Source organism: Canis aureus, chromosome 16, assembly GCF_053574225.1.
Source record: "Canis aureus isolate CA01 chromosome 16, VMU_Caureus_v.1.0, whole genome shotgun sequence".
Taxonomy (NCBI): Eukaryota; Metazoa; Chordata; class Mammalia; order Carnivora; family Canidae; genus Canis; species Canis aureus.
Genome location: NC_135626.1, coordinates 17,417,613 through 17,438,528, shown reverse-complemented (window position 1 = coordinate 17,438,528; position 20,916 = coordinate 17,417,613). Strand labels below are relative to the sequence as shown.

Sequence of the window (20,916 nt, the reverse complement as noted above, 5' to 3'; positions counted from 1 at the left end):
ATTTATTCATGAGACACACACAGAGAGAGAGAGAGAGAGAAGCAGAGACAAAGGCACAGGGAGAAGCAGGCTCCACGCAGGGAGCCCGATGTGGGACTCGATTCCAGGACCCCTGGGATCACGACCTGGGCTGAAGGCAGGCCCTAAACCGCTGAGCCACCCAGACGTCCCTACTTAAAGAAGGATTGTATTCATTTATTTGAGGGAGAGAATGAGGGTGAGAACATGAGCAGGGTGAGGGGCAGAGGGAGAAGCAGCCCCCCTGCTGAGAGGGGAGTCAGTTGGTGGCTGGGCTCCAACTCAGGACCTCAGATCATGACCTGAGCTAAAGGCTGATACTTAACCTACCGAGCCACCCGGGAGCCCCAGTAATCAAATTTTAGATGACCAGCCTGACTCCTAAGTCTTCTGGGACTTGTTTGAATTGATGCCCAGCTGTGTTCCAGGGAAGTCCCAGCCCTCATTCATTCCCCCTGAAACCCACAGATCTGAGTATCCATCAAGGCTAAGGAGGAAATAAAAAGAAACCTGTCAAAATACAGCCAGTGAAGAACCGCTCGTCCCTGAAAGCTGCTGTGCACCCAGCACTCATCGATTCTTGCTTTGGATCATCTGGCCCTGGAGGACAGCATGAGGCTAGTTATTACCTCCAATTCTCCAAAGCACACCTGGGAATCAATGGAATGGCCTTCCAGAGGGCAGAGATTAGCATTGGGAGTAAAGGAGATGGCAGGTGGTAGCCCATACAAGGCTCCTTCTCAGAAAGAGTCCAAGTATCCAGTGGCTTGTAGGGGAACAGAATCAGAAACTGTTACGGGTGCTCCAGAAATAGTTTATGGCAGGGAGGGCCATAAGGGTAGATGAGTTTCCCTTTCACCTAAAGATTCCAGGCACATGATTAGGAGGGAAAGATCTGAGTGACTCAGTTGCTCCTTAATAACAATAGCTCGTAGTTATTGTGTCAGACACTGTTCTAAGGGCTTTACACATATTAATTCCATTCTGATAATAGCCTTCTTATTAGCTATTATTATCCCTATTTTATAGGTGAGGAAACCAAGGCACAGAGAGATTAAGTAGCTTACCCATCACTCAACTGGTAGTTGGTGGAGCTGAGACTTATCCAGGGGTCCAGCACCTGGGTCCATGCTTTTCAGTACCATGCATTTCTGTCTCTTGAAGGATAGTGCCACCTTATCTCATAAATGCTGATACTGAGATTTACTTTTTGTGGCACAGAGGAAAGAATGCTTGGACTAATTAGAAAACTGGAGTTCCAGCTCTGGCTCAATCACCTCAGTTTTGCAGTTCTCTGAGCTGTAAAGAACAGGAGAGGCCTGGGTCAGTTTCTTTCCGACTCTGCACCACCTGTTGGCAGACAAGGAGTTTGACATGCTGCCTCCTACCTTTTCTTTCTCCCTTGCTTTTTCTCCTCTTTAAAGAGCCTTCTAGTCTAGAGGCAAGAGTCTGAAACTAGGAAGTAGGAATCCTTTAATCCACCCTGCCTTTGGTTCTGTCATCTGAGAAGGGTGCTCTCCAGGTACAAGAGCAGGGATTCACAGGTAATACTTGGACCAGGAATGCCTCAGCCCTGCCCTCTAGCTTTCTTCTGGCTGCCAAAGCTTGGCAGAGAGTGGGCAGGCAGATCCAAGGCATAAAGAACTAATCAGGGGAAGAAGCCATTTGGGCTTGGTGCTTTCCTGTGTGGTTAACCAATTGAATTATTAGCGGGGTTTTGAACTACAATCTGTAGAAGACAGGCATGGATTTAATCTTTCATAAAGTCTTTTTCTGGAAGAGGTGGCCTGGCAACTTAGACCCTATTTGCTTTGGCCATACAGACTGAGCTTATCTAGTCAGTGACGCCAGGCACCCGTAGAAAATTTTGTAAAATGACCTTGCCTTCACCATCATGCACTGGCACTTTAGCCAGAGACCAGTGATGTGCCCCTCCTACTTGATTTGGATAATTCAGAATGTAGCAGGCAGGCTTAACTTTAGTTTAAGGCAGTATTTTAGTATTTTTTTTAAAGATTTTATTTATTAGACAGAGAGAGAGAGAGAGAGAGCACAAGCGGGGGGAGCAGCAGGCAGAGAGGGAGAAGCAGTTCCCCATTGAGCCGGGAGTCTAATGTGGGGCTCGATCCCAGAACCCTGGGATCATGACCTGAGCTGAAGGCAAACGCTTCACCAACTGAGCCACCCAGGTGCCCCTGAGGCAGTATTTTCTCTGGAAACGTCAGTACATTGTTTTGTTAGCAATTTGGAAACTGAGCTTTCCCTAGGTAATAGTGATGCCTTGTATGTGATGAATGGTACCACTAAATATCTCATGATGGGTCTGTGGAGGAGTGGGAGAATTGGAGAGCCTCTCCCTTCCAGACCCAGCCTGTTTTAGAGAACTGCCTGTTGATCTGATTTCCCTTCTTCCACCATTGACATCCAATGCTTCTCTTCTAATAGCAAGAGAGGGTTAAAAAGTTTTTACTTCTTTAGAAATCAGTGAGCTGAGGTGGCTTGCGCTGGGAGCTTGTGAGCTCTATCTCACAAATGTCCAGAGAGGTCAGCCACCCAATAAATCTAGTCCCTGTTGGGGCAGGTCACAGCAGCTGTCCCAGAGCAGTCACTCTGTACCACACACGGCAGAGGACTTTTGGTCCCTTTGCTTATTCATTCTCCTAACATCCAGGTGGTGGCTTTGGCAAGAGCTTCTTTGACCAGGCAGGTTCCCAGCTTGGTCACTTGGTTGGAGCCACAAAGTCTGAAATAATCTTTAGTGATTCTATTTCCCATTCAGTCTTTATTTTCTGGGAGGTAGAAAGTTGTACTTCTTCCCAGAGCTCAGCTAACTCTTAAGGATGTACATGACAGAGATCAATGAGAAGTGTTTCATGTGCTGCATTGCTCATCAGTGTTCTCTTCCAATCCCTCCACCTTCTCAGCATCGCCCCCCTTTTGTGGCACTTTATCAAATACACGTTTCATCTTCAAAATAAAAATTTATTTAATCTGTAACAAGAACATTGAATCTGCACATTTGCGCACAAGTTCACATTTAAAAACAGCAGAGCACATCAGTAATAAAAAAAATCTATAATACAAGTGGAACATCCCAACCACCAGGAAGATTAAGGAAGGAGATGAGACCACTCTTTATATTCTGCTTCAAATGCCTCAAAAAGGTCCCAGAGATTCCAGGGAGCACCTGCTTTATTTAATAAAATGTGAGCATAAAAGTTTGGGACTGGCCTGGGGCAAAGTTAACAGTCAGTGGGAGTCTTTTGGACTTGCGTTCTACATTTAGAACAAGTCCTATGAAATAAAGTAGGAAGAAAAAAAAAAAAAAGGCACCTTAAGCTATGCCAGGCAAACCAAAACCCCCCAAAAACAGAAAAACCAAACAATTGCCTGCAGGCCTGTTGACTGAGAATCATTTCAGGGCCAGTTACCCAGTTTCCAGATTGAGTCATCAGCTTCAATTAAGCCCTGGGTATTAGCTCTGCATGTGCACGGAGGATGCTGCCACCAGTGTCGCTGTGAGGACACAGATGACTAGCACTAGTCATAGACCCTTTGAGGCATCTTCAAGCTAATGGATGACTCTAGTTTAGAAATCCTGTCCTGATCTCTGGGGCACTGAGAAAACGAGGCTGGTTTTCTTTTCATAGCAAGAGCCAGGCCCGGTCACCCTCCACTTCCAGGCTGGAAAAGTACAGAAGCACCTTGCAATAGCTCTTCATGGCATCAAGGGACCTCAAAGCCCTGGAACAGGAGTGAGGAGCATGCAGCTTCCTGCTTTGGGGGTGGGCTTTTTCCTAATATGAGTGTCAGAAGAGTTGAGGCAGCAAGTACATTTATGCCTAATATATGCCTTGATCTTCTAGTCTGGAAGGGAAAACAAAGTCCAAGATACCTTCAAGTTGCATTGGTGCTGAAAGAGCTAAAATTTCATCTACCATCAAAAAGCAAAACAAAATTAGACAAAAATGACACTAGCCATTCACCATTATAACCATCACTGTAAGACACGCCATCACTGACTGAGGAAAGGGCTATTTCCACACAGAGTGCTGAACAGGAGTGCAGGACAGATGGGAGTCAGCTCCAGGTCCTCCTCATTCACCCCTGAGGGCTGGCCACTGTGGCCCTGCTCTGTTTGAGGACTCACAGGACAGCCGGGGCTGGGTGCCTGGACGAGGGGACTCAGTGGCTGTCAAGATGATGCACGTTTTAATTATCACAATGTAAACAAAGTATCCACAAATAGTTTTCAAAAAGAGCCTAAGAATGGATTTAAAAATTTTAAAATGCCCTTAAAAGTGACTCTCTTCACAATAATGCTTTCTTTTTTAAAAGAAAAAACTCCCACGAAAACATCTTTACCAAACATGCCTGGATTGCTTTAAAACTGAAATTCTCAGATGGAATAGGTGAAGATTTTTGTGAGCTGCTATGTCTCAGAAACTTCAGGTCTCTCCAAAAGTATTTGTCTGGGCCCCTTTAGCAGGAGGGGACCTCAGAGCCTGGGCTATCATTCTCAGGCCGTCCTTGGAGCTCTTGGTAGTTCCCCAAATGAGAAAGAGCCGGGATAAAGGTACAGAACCAGGAAACTGCTAGATAGAGAGCCTTAAGAGGTTGGGATGCTAAGAATGATCCCAAGCATTACGAATCTGAAAGGCAACCAAAATGAGAGATGAATATTACTACACTATAGTACTACAGGTCTACTCTAGTATACACTACACCTAAGTGTTTCTGAAATCAAGAAAGGGTTGGGGTTTCTCTCCTTCCTAATGACCAGGTAACCCTCTAGATTACAGCTCAAAAGTTGTGTGCTCCTGGGGTTTCTACCCCATGCACCAAAACGTTACTTTGTATTTGCATGTGCAGGTGTATGCACGTGCGTGTGCACACACATACACACATTTCTCTCTCTCTCCTCCAGAGTAACTGAGAGTCAGACTATGGTGGTTTTCAAAAGAGAGGCATGGAGCAAGAGGTCAAGACTTTTCCTATTCACCTCTGTCAACCTACTAGACCTGCTGTTCTGTATCTGAGTTTTCCATGAACAGAAAAGGGAAATAAACCACCCAGGATTATCAAAAAGTTTGAAGAGAAGAAAGTCTGAAAAGTCCTTGATAGCTTATCATGTATTTTCCTTGGACATCGCTCAGCTATGCAAATAAGAACACTCAGTTGTGGGAGTTTGAAAGGGCTGGCAAAACCCTATATGGCATGGTTGAATTACAGACCCCATGTAGAGGATGTTTATTTAAGTGGGCAAATTAAATGGTAACAAAAAATGTAATTCAAAAAAAGGAAGGCAGACCAAGACGATTTCCTTTCTCCTTTTTCTTTAAAAAAAAAGTTTTCTTCACAGCATTAGAGGATCTCCTCCCCATCTCTGTTGTTATTTAATGCAGTATTAACCGCAGTTGCGGGGACGAGAGAGAACAGGGCAATACTGTCGATCCTGCTTGTACTTAATGTGAGGGAGGTCATCATTGCATCACTACTGTCTTCACCTCCATGCAAATCCTTCTCCCCAACCCTGCCACAACTTCCTGTCCTTTTCCTATCATAACGAGGGTGGTGGAACTGCCTCAACAAGACAGGGCCATTTAGATGGATGAGCCCTGGAAATTCATAACCCTGTCTTGCGAGCCTCTTCACATTGATACAAATACCACCTAAACCCAAACACTTTACAGCACATTAAATATCCAGGAACCACAAAGCCATGTGGAGGATATATTTAAACATTTAAGGGAACTGTTTAAGGACAGCACAAGTACGTGTAATTACTACATCATAGAGACACTAAGAGCAGGAGGTTTCTGTCCAATCTACCTCCCAGCAGTGATGTGAGACCCAACTGTAGCTTCCACACAGGAACTGGATTCACAGCTCCCCTGGAGCACCTATGAATGGCCTCAGTCCACCTTTCCTCTCTCATGCAGGTCACCCTACTATCTGCTCCCACCAAACTCTGGCCTTTGATATCCCCTCGACAGTCTGGGCATCTGTCTTTTCCTCTCAGTGCCGGGATGAGCCAAATACCAAAGCCCAAGGCTGTACTCGGTCAATCTCTTAGCAATGTGGACATCCACCGAAGCACCAGGAAGCAAATCTGCAAACCTCTTCAGTTTTGATGAGCTACAGGTGTTCCATTCCAGGCTGAATGTTTTCTGTAAGAAGCTCAAACTGGCTTGTTTATGGCAAGTGCTCCTGTGTTAGGCATCTCCACGAAAGCAGCAAAGCAACAGCATCCTAAAGTTGTAATGGCACTGGAGTCGTAATGGGTGCCTGCCCTTAGCATTAGAAACTTCCACCCTGGGCAGCAGGAACACTCATACACACTCCCTGGCTGTGGCTCAGCTACTGGCAAATAACCCGCTGGGATTTCAGCCTCAAAGAGAATTCAGCTCTCAGTCAAAATGTGACCTATGGGAGCCTGAAGGAGTTTCTCCAAGGAGGAAGTTACTAAAACATAACTTGGCAGGAGCTGGCGATCAGAAGTCTCCATTTAAATGATTACAACCACCATCAATAGACTCTGCAGATTCCTACCAACACCCATCAGCTTTATTTCTGTGGTATGTGTTTTCTCCAGTTGCAGCTTTACTCTTTCTTAAAAAGATTAAATCAAAAAGACCCTACGACATCAACAACAAAACACTGTAAGGAAATGACAACATTATGTACATAAATACTGTGTATAAAGTAGAGAAATGACAAATCTTCCAGGAAAAGGAGAAAAAAAAACCCATGTCAAGTGTTAACGGTGATAACATCGATAAGAAAACTGCGTTCAACGGAGGTTATACATAGGTAACGTAACAATTTAAATATCATCTATGAAATAAAAAAAAAAAGGCAGCACTGGGAGAAACAGCATGAGGAAGGAAAGTAAATTGGAAAAAAAAATGGCCATTAAACTCAGAAGGCCCACAGAATTATTCAAGTAATGGAAGTGTTAAAACCCTACGGATGTATTCATTTTTACAAGAACACACTGACTTTCAATTGCTGTTTTTCAAACTTGTCCCTATTATTTTTTTTGTTGAGAGGATGTTGCAGAGCACATTTCCTGGCAGGGAGGGCCAGGATAACCGCCTATGTGCAGCCCACTGACCTGGAAGATACTGTGCCGCAGCCTCTGCACACTTTGCTTCCACCTCCTCCTATACTTTCTTCTACACAGAATCTCTCAAGATTTCATTTGGGGTTCTCTTTTAATTTAAAAATTATGTGCTTGGGGGAAAAAAAACTATTTGCTTGGTAAGTTTACAAAGCCAGCCATTATCATGCCTTTTGGTAATGATATACTCTGGAATTCAGAAGTGGTTTCTGGAAGACCCCCCTTTGAAAGCAAAGCAGAATCAGCCCACTTGGGGAACTCTCAGTGGGCTGGGGCCCAAGGATGAGAGCACATGGACGTGTGGCTGCCCTTCAGTCCAATCCTATGCATCAGGTCTGAAGCCCAAACCATCATCACACAGGCCCAGGGGAGCATTTCCGATTTCCAGCTTCATCTCCATCCTCCCCATCTGTTTCCTTCCTTAAGCAAGCAGGCATGCTTTTTTCTCAGAGGGGAGCTGATTGAAAAACAGCAATTTGCCTTTGATAAAGGTGCTCTTTGAAAATGAGTATTTTTTGAGGTTTGAATTTTCTAAAAATAAAAAATGATAAAAATGGTCTAGTTGTCCAAATCAATCTTTCTCTCTCTCACACACATACACAGAGAAAAAAACCCAAACCCTGCATGCGCCAGGAACAGTAAAATGACCAAAATATTATAAAATTAACCAATAAAGTGCATGTTCCTTACATATTACACCTGCCCCTTTTATAAACATTTCTTTTAGAAAGTTCCATGTGTAGGCTCAGAATCACATGGTATTATAGAAGGGGTTGCTTGTCCGTTTTTTGTCGTTTGCTTTTTTCAGTCTCCTAAGGGGGTGAGTTCTGCCGTGCTGCTGACGGGGCGCCACAGCCAGCCCTGGAGCCGGACCCGCATACTGCAGTCCCTGGGATTGGAGCAAAGGCAGGCCTCCTTCAGAACTAGTCAACTCAGGGCCTGCCCTGGGGAGCGAACACTGCTGACTGTAACCAAATTCTTTGGCATACTGTACAATGGGCTTCTCCACTGGCTTGCTCTGCGCAATACACTCTGTTGTTCTGAGTTGCTCTATAAAATACTTGGTGGGCTCTAGGTTCTGGGGGGCATCTGGGCTTTCTGAGGGCTCCTGGGCCTCCATGGCATGCATGCCTGCATCCGTTCTGAAGAAGGGCTGGAGCAGTTTGAGATGAGGGGGATCAGAGGAGACAGGCTCTCTCTCCGATAAACAGTTTTTACAGAGGTCCAAGTAACCTAACTTGGCAAGGGAAGCCGAATGCCTCATTTGGGATGGTTTGGTGAGCCCTCCCTGGCAAATCGCTCGGGACTCGATTTCTTTAGTGCGCTCCTTCACCACACTGGGGCTATTGCTGAGACCCTTTATATTGTCACTACTAGAGCTATGTGGGAGTTGACAGGCTATGAGAAATGGGTCCAGTTTTTCTTGTAACCCCCCACTACTGTCATCGAGTTTGCCTGGGTCTTTGCTGGTTAGCTGTGAGTCCTTGGACAGCACTTCACTGCCACCAGAAAAGGGGCCCTCCTGACTTTCTTCCCAGCTACCCTGCTCTGATGAGGGCTCATTGTCTGTGGTGCTGGTTTGCTCTGTGAAGCCTTCCAGGTGAACAACGGTCTGGGGAGGTGCATAATCCAAGTTGGCAGATGGTACGTGGGTTGTGTGACTGACAGAAGGCACTCCTGTGTCTGGGGCTGTTGACAGGCTGTTGTCCCAGTCCTCAGGGCTGCCCAGGGTAGAGGTCATGTCGGTGGGGCTGTCGTGCTCAGGAGGGGAAGAATGAGACAGAGGTAGCACGTTGGGGTGCAGAGGAGCCTGGGCGGGGCCCAGGGTCCTGTTCAGATTTTCATCCAGTGCACAGAGGATGGTGATGGAGTCCTCCACTTTCACTTTCCTCAGCCCTTGCTCCCCACTCTTTTTGCTGGTGGCTCTTTCACCCCCCAGCCCAGGGTGATCAGGGGGTGTAACTGTGTGGGTAGACTCCATGATTTCCACCTTCTTGGGAAGGGAAAGAAGGACCGCCTGTGTCTCTGATCCCTGGCATGAAACCACAGTCCTCTGCTCCCTCAGGACTCCTTCCTGGTTTGTTCTAGTATCTGACCCCGGGCGCTCCTGAAACACCAGTAGCTCAGGTGCTAGAACAATGGAATTTTGCTCAGAATGGGGTAGTGAACCAGTTTCAGACCCACCGCATTTCCCTTTGCACTTGTTAATCTCTGGTTCCTTGGGGATAAAAGAATGTTCAAGGGTAGCTTCATCACTTTTCCCTTTTGGTGCTGGGTCTGCTACAGAAGAATCATTCTTGGAATTCTTGCGAACAGACAATGAGGTACAACCAGGGGCAGCACCGTGGTGCTCTTGCTCTTGTCGCAAGCGCTCTTCAAACTCCAAGGTGGCTCGCCTCACAGACCCAGGGCACCACTTGGCACCTGGGTGCATTCCTGGGCCCCAGAGCTCTTGTTCCTCCTCAGCTGGTTCCTCTTCTTCTAATTCTGTGGTGGATGAGTGTGTCGTCAGGCAGCCTTCAAGGTCCCACTTCCCTGAGTCTTTGGCGAGTTCAAGTTGGGCTGCGTAGGAACCCTCACTCTGCTCCAGATTTCCAGGTCTGTTCTCTAGGGCATGGGCCCTTTCAAGGGGTAGCTCATGGATAGTGTGCTTCTTTGGTGTGTGGCATGGGTTAGATAGGAGGTCTCCTTTCAGTTGAATCTGTCCGACTCCTTGACTGATGGATTCGATCTCAGTAACGATTTCTTTGACCGAAATTGCATTTTCTGAGTGAGATTGCATGAAGATGTCTGGGCTGACCAGTTCTGAGATTGCCTAGGGAGAAAACAGTGAGATGGTTATGGCAAACAGTCTCATTAAGAATGCCAGATGTTTTGCTTATTAATCTTCTAATCCAGGAGAACCTTCTGGCTATGAGGACACAAATCATGGAGCGCCTGAGACTGTCCTCTGGCCATCTGTTTTATCAGACAAGAAAAAAAACAACAACAACCCAGATTCGTCAAAGGCAGAGATACAAAACTTGTTACAGGTTGAATCACGGTCTACTAAACTTTTGTTCTGTTTACTCAAACAGAATTCCAACCCAATATCTTCCTTCCAAATGAACATCGGATAGCCCTGGAGGTTCCTATAATCCTTACTTTCCTAAGACTATTATTAGTCTTCAGGATTTAGGTCATTCTGGGGTAGATGAGATTTTTCTTCTCTGGCCTATCAACTTCCAGTTTGATTCTCACCTAGTTCAAGGGGAAGAGTTCCATTTAGGGGCTCAGTGGTCACCTTAAATATACCCAGTGTTCAGGCAGGATGGAAGAGGCTATCATCTGATGTCTGATTTGGAATCTCACTGTTCTCTTCTTTCCTGTCCTGCCAGCTTTCATCTTTATCCTCCCACTGCATCTTTTGGCAGTAGCATTCCAGCACATGAGGGCACTCTGTACCTGATCACACAACTTCCAAGTTTCACAAGGCTCCTTCCGGGCAAGGTTTACTTGGTTTATGGAGCCACATGCTTAAGCAAACTTAGAAACTGTGACTCTCTGACATTTTATTGTTCTACCAGTTACAAATTCCTAGATGGTTTAGAACGAGGCAAAAGAAAATTAGCCAATATAAAATCAAGTCCTACTGTTAAAAAAAAAAAAAAAAAAAGAGGGTAAGAATTTCATAGTCTGAAAAATGGCCGTTGGACATCTCTTAAAATGGCATCATGATAACCATCAATTTACTTTAACATTTTTATAAACCTTCAAAGTTTAGTATTTTCCTTGGAATTGTTCTGGTCTTTCTCCTTCAAAAGAAAGTCAGAGCTAGTACAAACTAACAAGGTCAGTTACACCTTTGGGAGGAATCTGCTGGGACATTTGGCAGGGGGTAAACTAGCCAAGACTGGGAGAGAAGCCACAGCGGGCCCAGTGTGTGCATGGGCTGTGGAGAGAGTGCTCATATGACGAGGGACTCTGCAGAAAAGCTATTTCTGTCAGAGCTACTATATTGACTGGTCCAAAGGAGAGTTCAAGCATTTCTGATTTCCCTGTAAAATAAAGCAGGGGCATAACTTTTGGGGAGAGAAGACAGAAGCAGAGGCAATGACTGCCCCGAGGTAGTTAGAGAAAAGATAAGTCAGGGACAAGGTGGTAAATATAAGTAGGCAGGTATCAGGAGATGTAAAAAATGTAGTCATCCCCAGTGGAATCATTAAGTGAAGTTTGGTTCGTGAGAGTAAATCTGTCACCATTTGCTTCCCAACTACTGTATTAAACTGATCTAATATACCACTGCTTTTAAGATATATCCCAATTTCTCAAGTGCAAAATGACATGTAAGTATGAGCTGTAGAACTGATGACACACAGTAGGTCTTTCCCTGGCCTGAAATGGCTCCTAAGGGCTCACATGCCACAGAGAAGAATCTTCAGATCCTGTCTGCTCTCAATCATTTCCCAAAACCATCCCTCAAGTCTTGGATACCATAGGGCCTGAGATGAGGAACAATCCAGAAACATTATCAATAGCAAGAACTCATCATTGATTGCTACTCTAACGACTATTTACAAATGTCTAATCTTTGAATTTTCTAAGACGGGATTTCCTAAACAAATTGACGTCCTCAGAGAGACTCAGGTCTTACTAAGGCAGCATGTCAGTCCAAGGCACTTCATTATCTGTGAGATCTGATCCAAACTGCAGAGGTCCAGGGAGGGGAACTCTCCTTGTGCAGGCAGGACATTGTTTCGGCTAATCCCTTTTTCCCCACATCCCCCTTTCAGAAGTGCTTCCAAAGACACCAAGAGCCTGGAAAGATAAATTCCTCAAAAGGAAATGGATTAAAAATTTTTTTTAAACTTAAGTTTTCAAGAAAAGTCTCAGCTACACTGTCTCTCCCATGCTGCCTTCCTAAATCTTTAGCAACATCAAATACAAAATAAACACAGAATCCCAAAGATTTTGTCTTCCAAGAGAACTTCATTAGGTAGAGAACTACTATAGTTTTTACCTTTGACTGTTCCTCATCTATTGAAGATTCTTCAGATGCATGGGGAGTATTACTCAAAGAGCTGCTTCTCTGGTCATCGGTTGTCACTTCAGAAGGGGTGACTTCCACCACTGAGAGTCGACAGTTCTCACTCCTTCCTCCACCCAGCTCTTCCATCCTTGAGTGGGAAAAGGATCGGGATCGGGTTTCTTGGGACAGCTCTACAAACTTTTCTAGGGCGCTAAAGAAATCAATGCGATCTGTACTGAAATCTGAGACTTCAGCCTGGCAGCTGGGTTGGGGGCTCGGAGATTCAGGGTCAGGGGACATGGGAAGGTCTTTCAGGCGAGATGTTAACTCTTCCAAAGGCAGCAAGTGGACATTCACATCTGTTTTCAGTGCGTCTGTCTCCAAATCTTCCACTGTTAAGTCTGGGAACTTGCTGGCAATTTCTGAGGCCTGTCCAGGTTGGATTAAGGCTTTGGATGCATGGCAGTTGTCAAGAGGGAATTTTGATTCATTGAGACAACACCCTGACGAGCATCCATTGATGTCATTTAGATTTAATTCATCTTCAATCTGTCCAGCATGAAATTCCCTAGAAGTAAACTCCAAGCAGATCATTCTTTCTTTGGTACACAGACCCTTCTGATGTTCATCCTGTGGGACAACATGTTCCACAAAGACGGGTGGTATGGAGGGGTGACCCTCCATGGTCTTCACCTCAGCAATCTGGTCTGCTGAGCTGGTGATCTCCTTCTTGTTGAGTTCTAGCCCTGGTTTGCAGATGGGTTCATGGTGGTCTGAGAGGTCACTATCTGAATGAGATCTCCAGAGCTTGTTATGCCGCTGTTTGCTGTGGAAGACATACACAGGAAATGCTTTACTCTGGTTTGTGAAATCAATCAACACCCTCCCAGGAAACTGCTCCCAGATAAATTTAAATCTTAACCTGCAAAATGCTTTGTTAATACCCAAGGGAAGAAGTAGGCAATAAACATTTGTAAAGGTGCTCAATTTAACTAATAGCAAAAGACAAACAAAGCAAAATAACAATAAAAACGAACATGAGATCTGATTTTTTGCCTATCAGACTGAGCTTAAAATGGATTGCTAGCACCCAGTGTTGATGATGGCATGGCCAAACAAATCTTCTCATATACAGTTGGTAGGAATGTGAATTGTAGAAATTCTGAGAGTGAAATCTGATAACAGCTCTCAAAATTTAACTCTTTAACCAGCAATTCTTCTTTTAAGAATTTTTCTTGGAGAAATACTACTATAAGTGCACAAAGATATGGATATAAGGATATTTGCTATGTAATACAGTGGTACCAAAGGATGAGACAGACACATACAAAAGAGGATTTATTTAAATTACAGTCCATATACCTATATGCCATGCATGAAGCTGTTAAAAAGAGGTATTTTAGTGGAAGGTTGTCCAAGGAATACTATTAAGTGAAAAAGCACGCTGACCACATTTAGAATGGTCAGCTCCCATGTTACAATAAGTAGAGGAAAATACCTGGAGGAACATAATTAAACTGGTAACAGGGTTTCTTTTTTATTTTAATATTTAAATTTTTTAAATTTTTTTATTTTTATTTATTTATGATAGTCACAGAGAGAGAGAGAGAGAGAGAGAGAGAGAGAGGCAGAGACACAGGCAGAGGGAGAAGCAGGCTCCATGCACCGGGAGCCCGACGTGGAATTCCATCCCGGGTCTCCAGGATCGCGCCCTGGGCCAAAGGCAGGCGCTAAACCGCTGCGCCACCCAGGGATCCCGGTAACAGGGTTTCTTTCAAGGAAGCCAGAATACTTCCGGGGAGGGCTTTACATTCTATATTCTATATTTCTATAGGTTTTAAAATTTAAAAATAATGAGCATGTTTAACATTAATCACCAGGAGGGGAAGCTAAAACAAAACAGCATCTAAGCAATACAAAGAGAAGTATTCTATTGGAGCCCATTACAAGTCCCCATTACTGGAATAAAAATCTGATACAGGATCAATCACTCAAGTAGAAATGTGAGGAGGGTAGTAATCTTTCTTGAATTAGAAAGCAAAGATGAGGCCAGTAAATCTGCAGAAAAACGTTGGTTAACAGAATGGAAGAGGATACGCCTAAAGTATAGGCTCCTTCCGTAAGAATCTCTGGATAAAAATCATGAAGCTAAGGGGAAGCATAGAAAAGCAGGTGGCCCAAAGGAAGATCACACACACATATCCATCCTTTGGCTTGTTTTATGGAGTTTTTTTTTTTTTTAAAGATCTTATTTATTTATTTGAGAGAGCGAGCGAGCGAGCGAGGGCACATGAGCAGGGGCAGAGGGAGAGGGAGAACCAGACTTCCCTATTGAGCAGGGAGCCCGGCAGGATTGATCACAGGTTCCTGAGATCATGACCTGAGCTGAAGGCAGACACTTAACTGACTGAACCACTGAGGTGCCCCTAGAGAGAAGTTCGGATGGGATCGAATTTCATTTCAAACCATACTCTCTAACAAGGGAGCAGTTCCCAAAGTCCAAGCCAAAAAGAAAAAGGTGGTCCTGTGGCTGTCAGGATCACCTGCCCAGGAAACAGGTCCCTAAATGTGGCATTTAGGGGTGTGGTTTTCATGATTTATGAGTTGATGAAGAGTTACCTAACTGCAGAGTGTAATAGGAAATAGCCCAAAACAATTTACCGCAGGCTCAGTGCCACGCCTGCCTGTGAATCTCTGCCGAGTCATGCGCCTGCACTAATGTGAACCCATTTGTTCTCAACTCTGCACCTGCTCTCAGTAACCCCTGTCTGTCTGCTGCTTGGGTGGGGCTTGCTCTGACTCAGGCCCACACAGCAGAAGGGTGCTTTTCCGGGTAGGGATCAGGTCATTCTGTTTATGAAGACAAGCTATAATCAATCAATAGCAGGGAGGAAGGTAGGGTTTTCACCCTTTCCAAGCTGCATGAACTCCAGCCACCCCTAGGAGGAGACAACATATCACACATGCCAAATGAGTGAGTGACCCTGGGGAGGGGCAAACTGAATGGTGGAGAGGTGGAGCCTGAACTATACACTGTGACCAACCCATGCCAATGTGCTTCCTTTTAAAGTTTCTTTTATATCTAGACGCTCTTGTTTCCTGACCTACATATGGCTGCGTTCTCCAATTTCTATCCCTCATCTAACCTGAGGATGTACAAACCTGCACCAACTTCCCTAGGCATCGATGGCAGGACAGTTCCTTGTGATGCAAATGACTGGGAAGACATTTCAGGGAGTAGCTGTTCTCACTATATTTTCTAGTAATATAAAGGAACAGCTTATTTTACCAGTCAACAGGCAAATGGGATTTTTCATGATCCTAAGGACCTTCCAAAGTATGATTTTCCAAAACTGCCTGCAAATGAGATTGAAGTTATGCTAATAGGTACCAACAGTATGTTTCAGAAGTGGCTGACATTACAGCTGCTTTTTGCCCAATAGGGATTTCCTTCTCTTCCAGAGGTAAGTAATCATCAGAAAATATTAAGTCAGGGCTCTGGAATTAAACTGACACCGACTTGTAAAGGAGAAAGAAAAATCCCCACCAAAGATAGGTTTGATTCTGCTTTTTCATTTTTGTAGTAAGACCTGCAAGGAGACTGGTAGATGGCTCTCTGATATAATCAAGATACTCATTAATTACCATGGTCTTGGAAGCACTTTCCTCCTCCCACCTCAGAGGTTTTAGTAAACTCTGTCCTGAATTTTGTGTTTATCATCTTCTTTATAGTGTCATTAGGCTTTGTTCTTAATATACTGCTTAGTTTTGCATATTGTGAACTTATATAAATGAAAATATACTCTATGTATGTATTCTTCTACAACCTTCTTTTGTCCACACTGTTTTTGAGATTCATCCGTGTGTGCAGCTGTAATTTCAGAGTGTGATGAATATACCACAGTTTATTTATCCATCCTGTTGATGAACAGTTTTGGCTACTATCAACAATTTCGGCTACTACTGCCATGGACATTCTTGCACTTGGTACATACTTTGGCTTATGAAAGATGTTAAAATATAGGAGCAGAAAAGGTGGGTCACAGGGCATATGTGCATCATCAGTTTTACTCAGTAACACCAAACTGTTTGTCAGTGCAGCTTTTCCCCAAGTCAGTTTATTCTGATGCTTGATCACTGGTAGGGATAGATTTAAGGCACTGGACCATATTTGTTATTTTTAAATTGTTAGTGTTCACTTATTTTATTTTTTTTAAAAGATTTTATTCATTCATTCATGAGAGACACAGAAAGAGAAGCAGAGGCATACACAGAGGGAGAAGCAAGCTCTCCGCAGGGAGCCTGATGCGGGACTCAATCCCTAGACCCAGGATCATGCCCTGAGCTGAAGGCAGACACCAAGCAGCTGAGCCACCCAGGCATCCCAACTGTTAATGTTTAAATTCAGCTGACTCTCTCCATCTATTTCAGGTAGGCATCAAGTAAACAAGTCACCAAAAAGAACTTCAGAGTTGGTTTGTGGCCTAGATGATGCAAAGAAGCTTCAGGTTCTTTTCTCCCTTGAGAAACCTCAGACCTGAATTTGGATTCACATAAATACAGTGACACACATGCGATGATTGGGCCATTCTGGGCAAGAATTTGGCCTTTTTTTTTTTTTCATTTGTTTTTATTGAAGTTTGATTTGCCAACATATAGTATAATACCCAGTGCTCATCCCATCAAGTGCCCTCCTCAGTGTCTGTCACTCAGTTACCCCAACCCCCCACCCACCTCCCCTAAAATTTGGCCTTTTACTTTATAAATGAACAAGAAGGAAATCTAAGGGACAGGATACATATGCTATCCCATTTTCTTGCCTCCAATTTGCTTTCTTTCTTCTTGTTACATGTTTGGTAAAGCACCAACTTTGAGAAAGTTATATAGAGGAAAATACTGCTAAAAATGAAATATCAGTTATAGTAAAATCAGATTGTTTATGCTACCTCTTAGGGCATTAGGTAGCCCACAGAAAGTAGAAGAAAGAAAAAGCATTAATTGAGCATTTTCTATGTGTTGTCCATGGTCCTAAATGCTTCAAGATTATTTCACTGAAAAGCTATTAAGGAAAGCCTTAATCTACAATCTCAATTATAATGTGAGTTCATTCTCAGATTCCCTCCTGCTGACTGACCACTGTGCACCAGCTAACAAGACTTCAAAGTCTCCACCAGCAAAGCAGGGGAATGTAAAAGACACCTCTGCCTCTTTTGGCCCTGGTGATAGGGGCGTTCAAAGAATCAAAACTGACATCTATGAAGACATGTGGCATGAACTCTCCCTGGCTACCACCCAGTTTCTTCTCTGCCCCTTGTATACTGGAACCTAATATCACAGACACATGGTCCAGCTTGCAAATGCCTGAAATCTGAACTTGTCTAATGGAACAAAAATCTGCCAGATACCTGCATGATCAGAGTACAGAATGACAAACACGGCTGTTGGCAGTTTAATGGAAGGTTTCAACACACACACACACACACACACACACACACACACACACACCCTCTTCCTGTCTCATTCCCATCCCCCAGCTATAAAAACACAAAAAATAAAATTAGAAATGAACAGTATTAGTGGCTTTATAATACCCTCCCTTTTTAGGTCCAAAGGATTAAATACTAGCCTTCCCCAGGCTCTTAATGACATACTGAAGTATGCAAAAAGTTCCCTGCATTTCAGACAGGTGGTCACTGTTTGGCCCATAGCCTCACATTCTGATTAAGAGACTATGACCAATTCATAAATCACAGGAGCCTGGTATCACTTTGGTAAACTTCTTTTCCACCAAGATGTTGAAGTACCGAGCTAACACCCTCAAACAGAGGGCTGCCACCTCAAGTTAAGTACCCAGTGCTACTCTAGACAACCATGTAGTTGAAAGAATGCTAGTAGCAGGGCTCTATCTTTTTGAGAAAACTAGTACATCCTTCCTGGGAGAAGATCTGGAATATAAGATCTAAGTGCCTCCATAGGAAATGGGTTTCTTGGCAAACAGATAAGTAGGATTTTTCTAAGGACTTTCTTCTCCTGGTTACCTAAACTGTAGAGCTTCAGACAGTTCCAGGAGTCTGGGGCTTCTCGGTCTTTGCTCTTCTAAGCAGGCAGACCCTGGAGTAGCACTCAAGGGCTGGGCAAGATTCTGTTGGGCCCAATACACTTGGCAGCTAGTTTGCCAGTAGCCTCAAGTGCTGTCTTTTAAGAAAACACCAGAGACTGAAGATCCTAATGACTGTATACCCAGCAGGCACTCGCACTCTTTTTCCTAACTGGCAGAGGCCTAATTTGGTTTGGGTATTCACTGTTCCATGGGAGCCCCAGCAGGAGACAGTCTGGAGGGAGGAGAGTAAAAACTGGCCACTTATTCCTCTAACTCTCTCTCCCTGCAGGGTCACTTCAGGTTGGCTGTGTCCCCTGACTGAAGGTTATCTCTCTTCTCTGAAGGTGCCTTTTTCTCCAGGAGTTTCCTTCCAGGTTCTAGTAACTGCTCCCTCCCTCTTTAGGCCTCACAGCTATTACTAAACAGCTCTGCTGACGCAAGTCCCTGGATTCTACTACAATCCCACAACTTTGTAAAAAATTGCTTTATAAAATCTTCCTCAAATAATCCTAATCTAAGCATGCTGTTTCTTGTTGAGAACTTGATTGATGGATGTATTCTATTACTTGCAGCTGAAAGCAGCCGAAGTGATACCCCTAGCACTAGATTCTAATTCTTAAAATCCAGGAAACATCACAGTACAGGAAATTCTAGGACCACTTCCTATTCTAGTTTCTAATGGAGTTAATGTGCCTGTGGGTGGTGGCAGGCAGCGGTTGGAGGAAGAAGGAGGGGATAAATGGCACATGTATGTATGTGTTTCTGGGTAGCCCTGGAGAAAAATGATGATAACTATATTAGAATAACCCTTACCAGTATATATTGTACATTTAAAAAAAAGATTTTATTTTTAATTTTTTTTAAAATTTATTTATGATAGTCACACACACACACAGAGAGAGAGAGAGAGAGAGAGAGAGGCAGAGACACAGGCAGAGGGAGAAGCAGGCTCCATGCACCGGGAGCCCGATGTGGGATCTCCAGGATCGCGCCCTGGGCCAAAGGCAGGCGCCAAACCGCTGCGCGACCCAGGGATCCCTAAAAAAAGATTTTAAAGTAATTTCTACACCTAATATGGGGCTTGAACTCAAAATTTCAAGATCAAGAGTTGCATGCTCTAATGATTGAGCCAGCCAAGGCACTGTAGTGTACATTTATACACATTTTTATTTACAACAGCCCTGTGGCATAGGGTTCTTTAAAAATATAAAAAAAAATTAATTTAAATTCAATTTAGTTAACATATAGTGTATTATTAATTTCAGTGTGACATAGGGTTCTTGTCATTTTATAGATGGAATCAGGTGAGAATCAGAACTGTGAAGTAACTCCTCAAAGTAGCAACAAGAGAATGAACCAGAGATGGAAACTAGATCTACTGACTCAAATTCTGTGGTTTCCTCATTCCCCAGGGCTTGCTCCTCCCTCCATGAATCAAGCCAAGGAAGGCAGGATAGAACTGAAAGGGAAAGGAAGAGGCAGTGTGATTTTGTGGGTTATGCTGCCCTTGTTATCCTCATCTAAGATTTTTCTGAAGTTCCTTTAATATCTAAGAAAAACCACATACGCTAAAAAAAAACCCAACCCAACAGCTTGCAGTAGCCTGAGATTCCAGAATAAATACTGAAATTGGCAGGACACATAGTATCCTTGCTCTCAATGGGTCACGTGAGGACACTGCCTAACATCCGTCATGTGTATGTCTGGGAACATACAATATTTGTGTCTCATCTAACCCCCAGATGCCTCTTTCTTGTGCCAAAAAGAACTGCTGTGTCCTACCTTTTGATCTAATCTAAAAATGTCATCAAAATCTGGCCCCAAAGACCTCTAAGTTCTTTTTAAGTGGAGGAGACTTGAGTATCCTCCCTGCCTCCTAAAAGAATGGCTCAGATGAAATCATGCCAAGTACTGAGTAAACAGGAGGGTTTTTTTTTAGTGGAAACCATAATGCTATGCTGTGGCCACATTTTCACAAGACTTTGGGGGTAGGAGGGTGGTCCCTCTGCCTGATAGGCTGGAAGGCTATTTAACATTTTGTTCAGGGAAACAGATTCAGATTCAAGAGTCAAGACCAAGTCATGAGACTCACTGGAGTCACACTCTGGCACTGGCCCCAACTGCTTCTAGGCAGCTGTGCCTTCATCTGAACAAAACCACCTAGGACATGCCCATATGGAAAAAACAAAGCAAAATGTAGCACTCCACAGAACTTTAGCATGTGGCATCTCATGAAATTGATCCTTAAATCCAATTTAATATACAAATCTCTTTCCTGAAAGTGGCTTCCACCACCAAGGGGTAAAATAACATTTCATTACTCATTTTATAACCGATTACAAAATTATTGTTGAAGTGAATTCTTATTCATACAGGAAGATGTTCAAGATCTAGTACTGGGTAGACAGAGAAAGATAAATATTGAATGGTATCACTTATATGTGAAGTCTAAAAAAGCCAAACCAAGAGAAATAGAGAATAAGTGGAGGTTATTAGGGGGTGGAGGATGGGGGAAATGGGGAGATATTGGTCAAAGGGTATAAACTTCCAATTATAAGATTAGTAAATTCTGGGAATCTAATGCACAACCTGGAGATTATAGGTTATAAAATTGTATCATATACTTGAAAGTTGCTAAGAGAGATCCTAAATATTTTCACCATAAAC

The 20,916-nt window shown here is 43.8% G+C and overlaps 1 protein-coding gene across 7 annotated transcripts in view; it reads right to left on the bottom strand.

Moving 5' to 3' along the window:
• Positions 1–2,979: 2,979 nt before the first annotated feature.
• Positions 2,980–20,916, bottom strand: part of SSH2 (slingshot protein phosphatase 2) — a 242,024-nt gene continuing 224,087 nt past the window's right edge. For 5 of the 7 annotated variants that reach the window (XM_077851891.1, XM_077851887.1, XM_077851889.1 and 2 more), the window contains 2 exons: positions 12,141–12,975; positions 2,980–9,956 (listed from right to left, as the gene is read on the bottom strand). In XM_077851891.1, the coding sequence (XP_077708017.1) occupies positions 7,893–9,956; positions 12,141–12,975 (2,899 nt within the window). In that variant the 3' untranslated portion in view covers positions 2,980–7,892. The remainder of the gene's footprint in view (positions 9,957–12,140; positions 12,976–20,916) is intronic. The other 2 variants (XR_013354117.1, XR_013354118.1) reach the window with 2 other exon arrangements.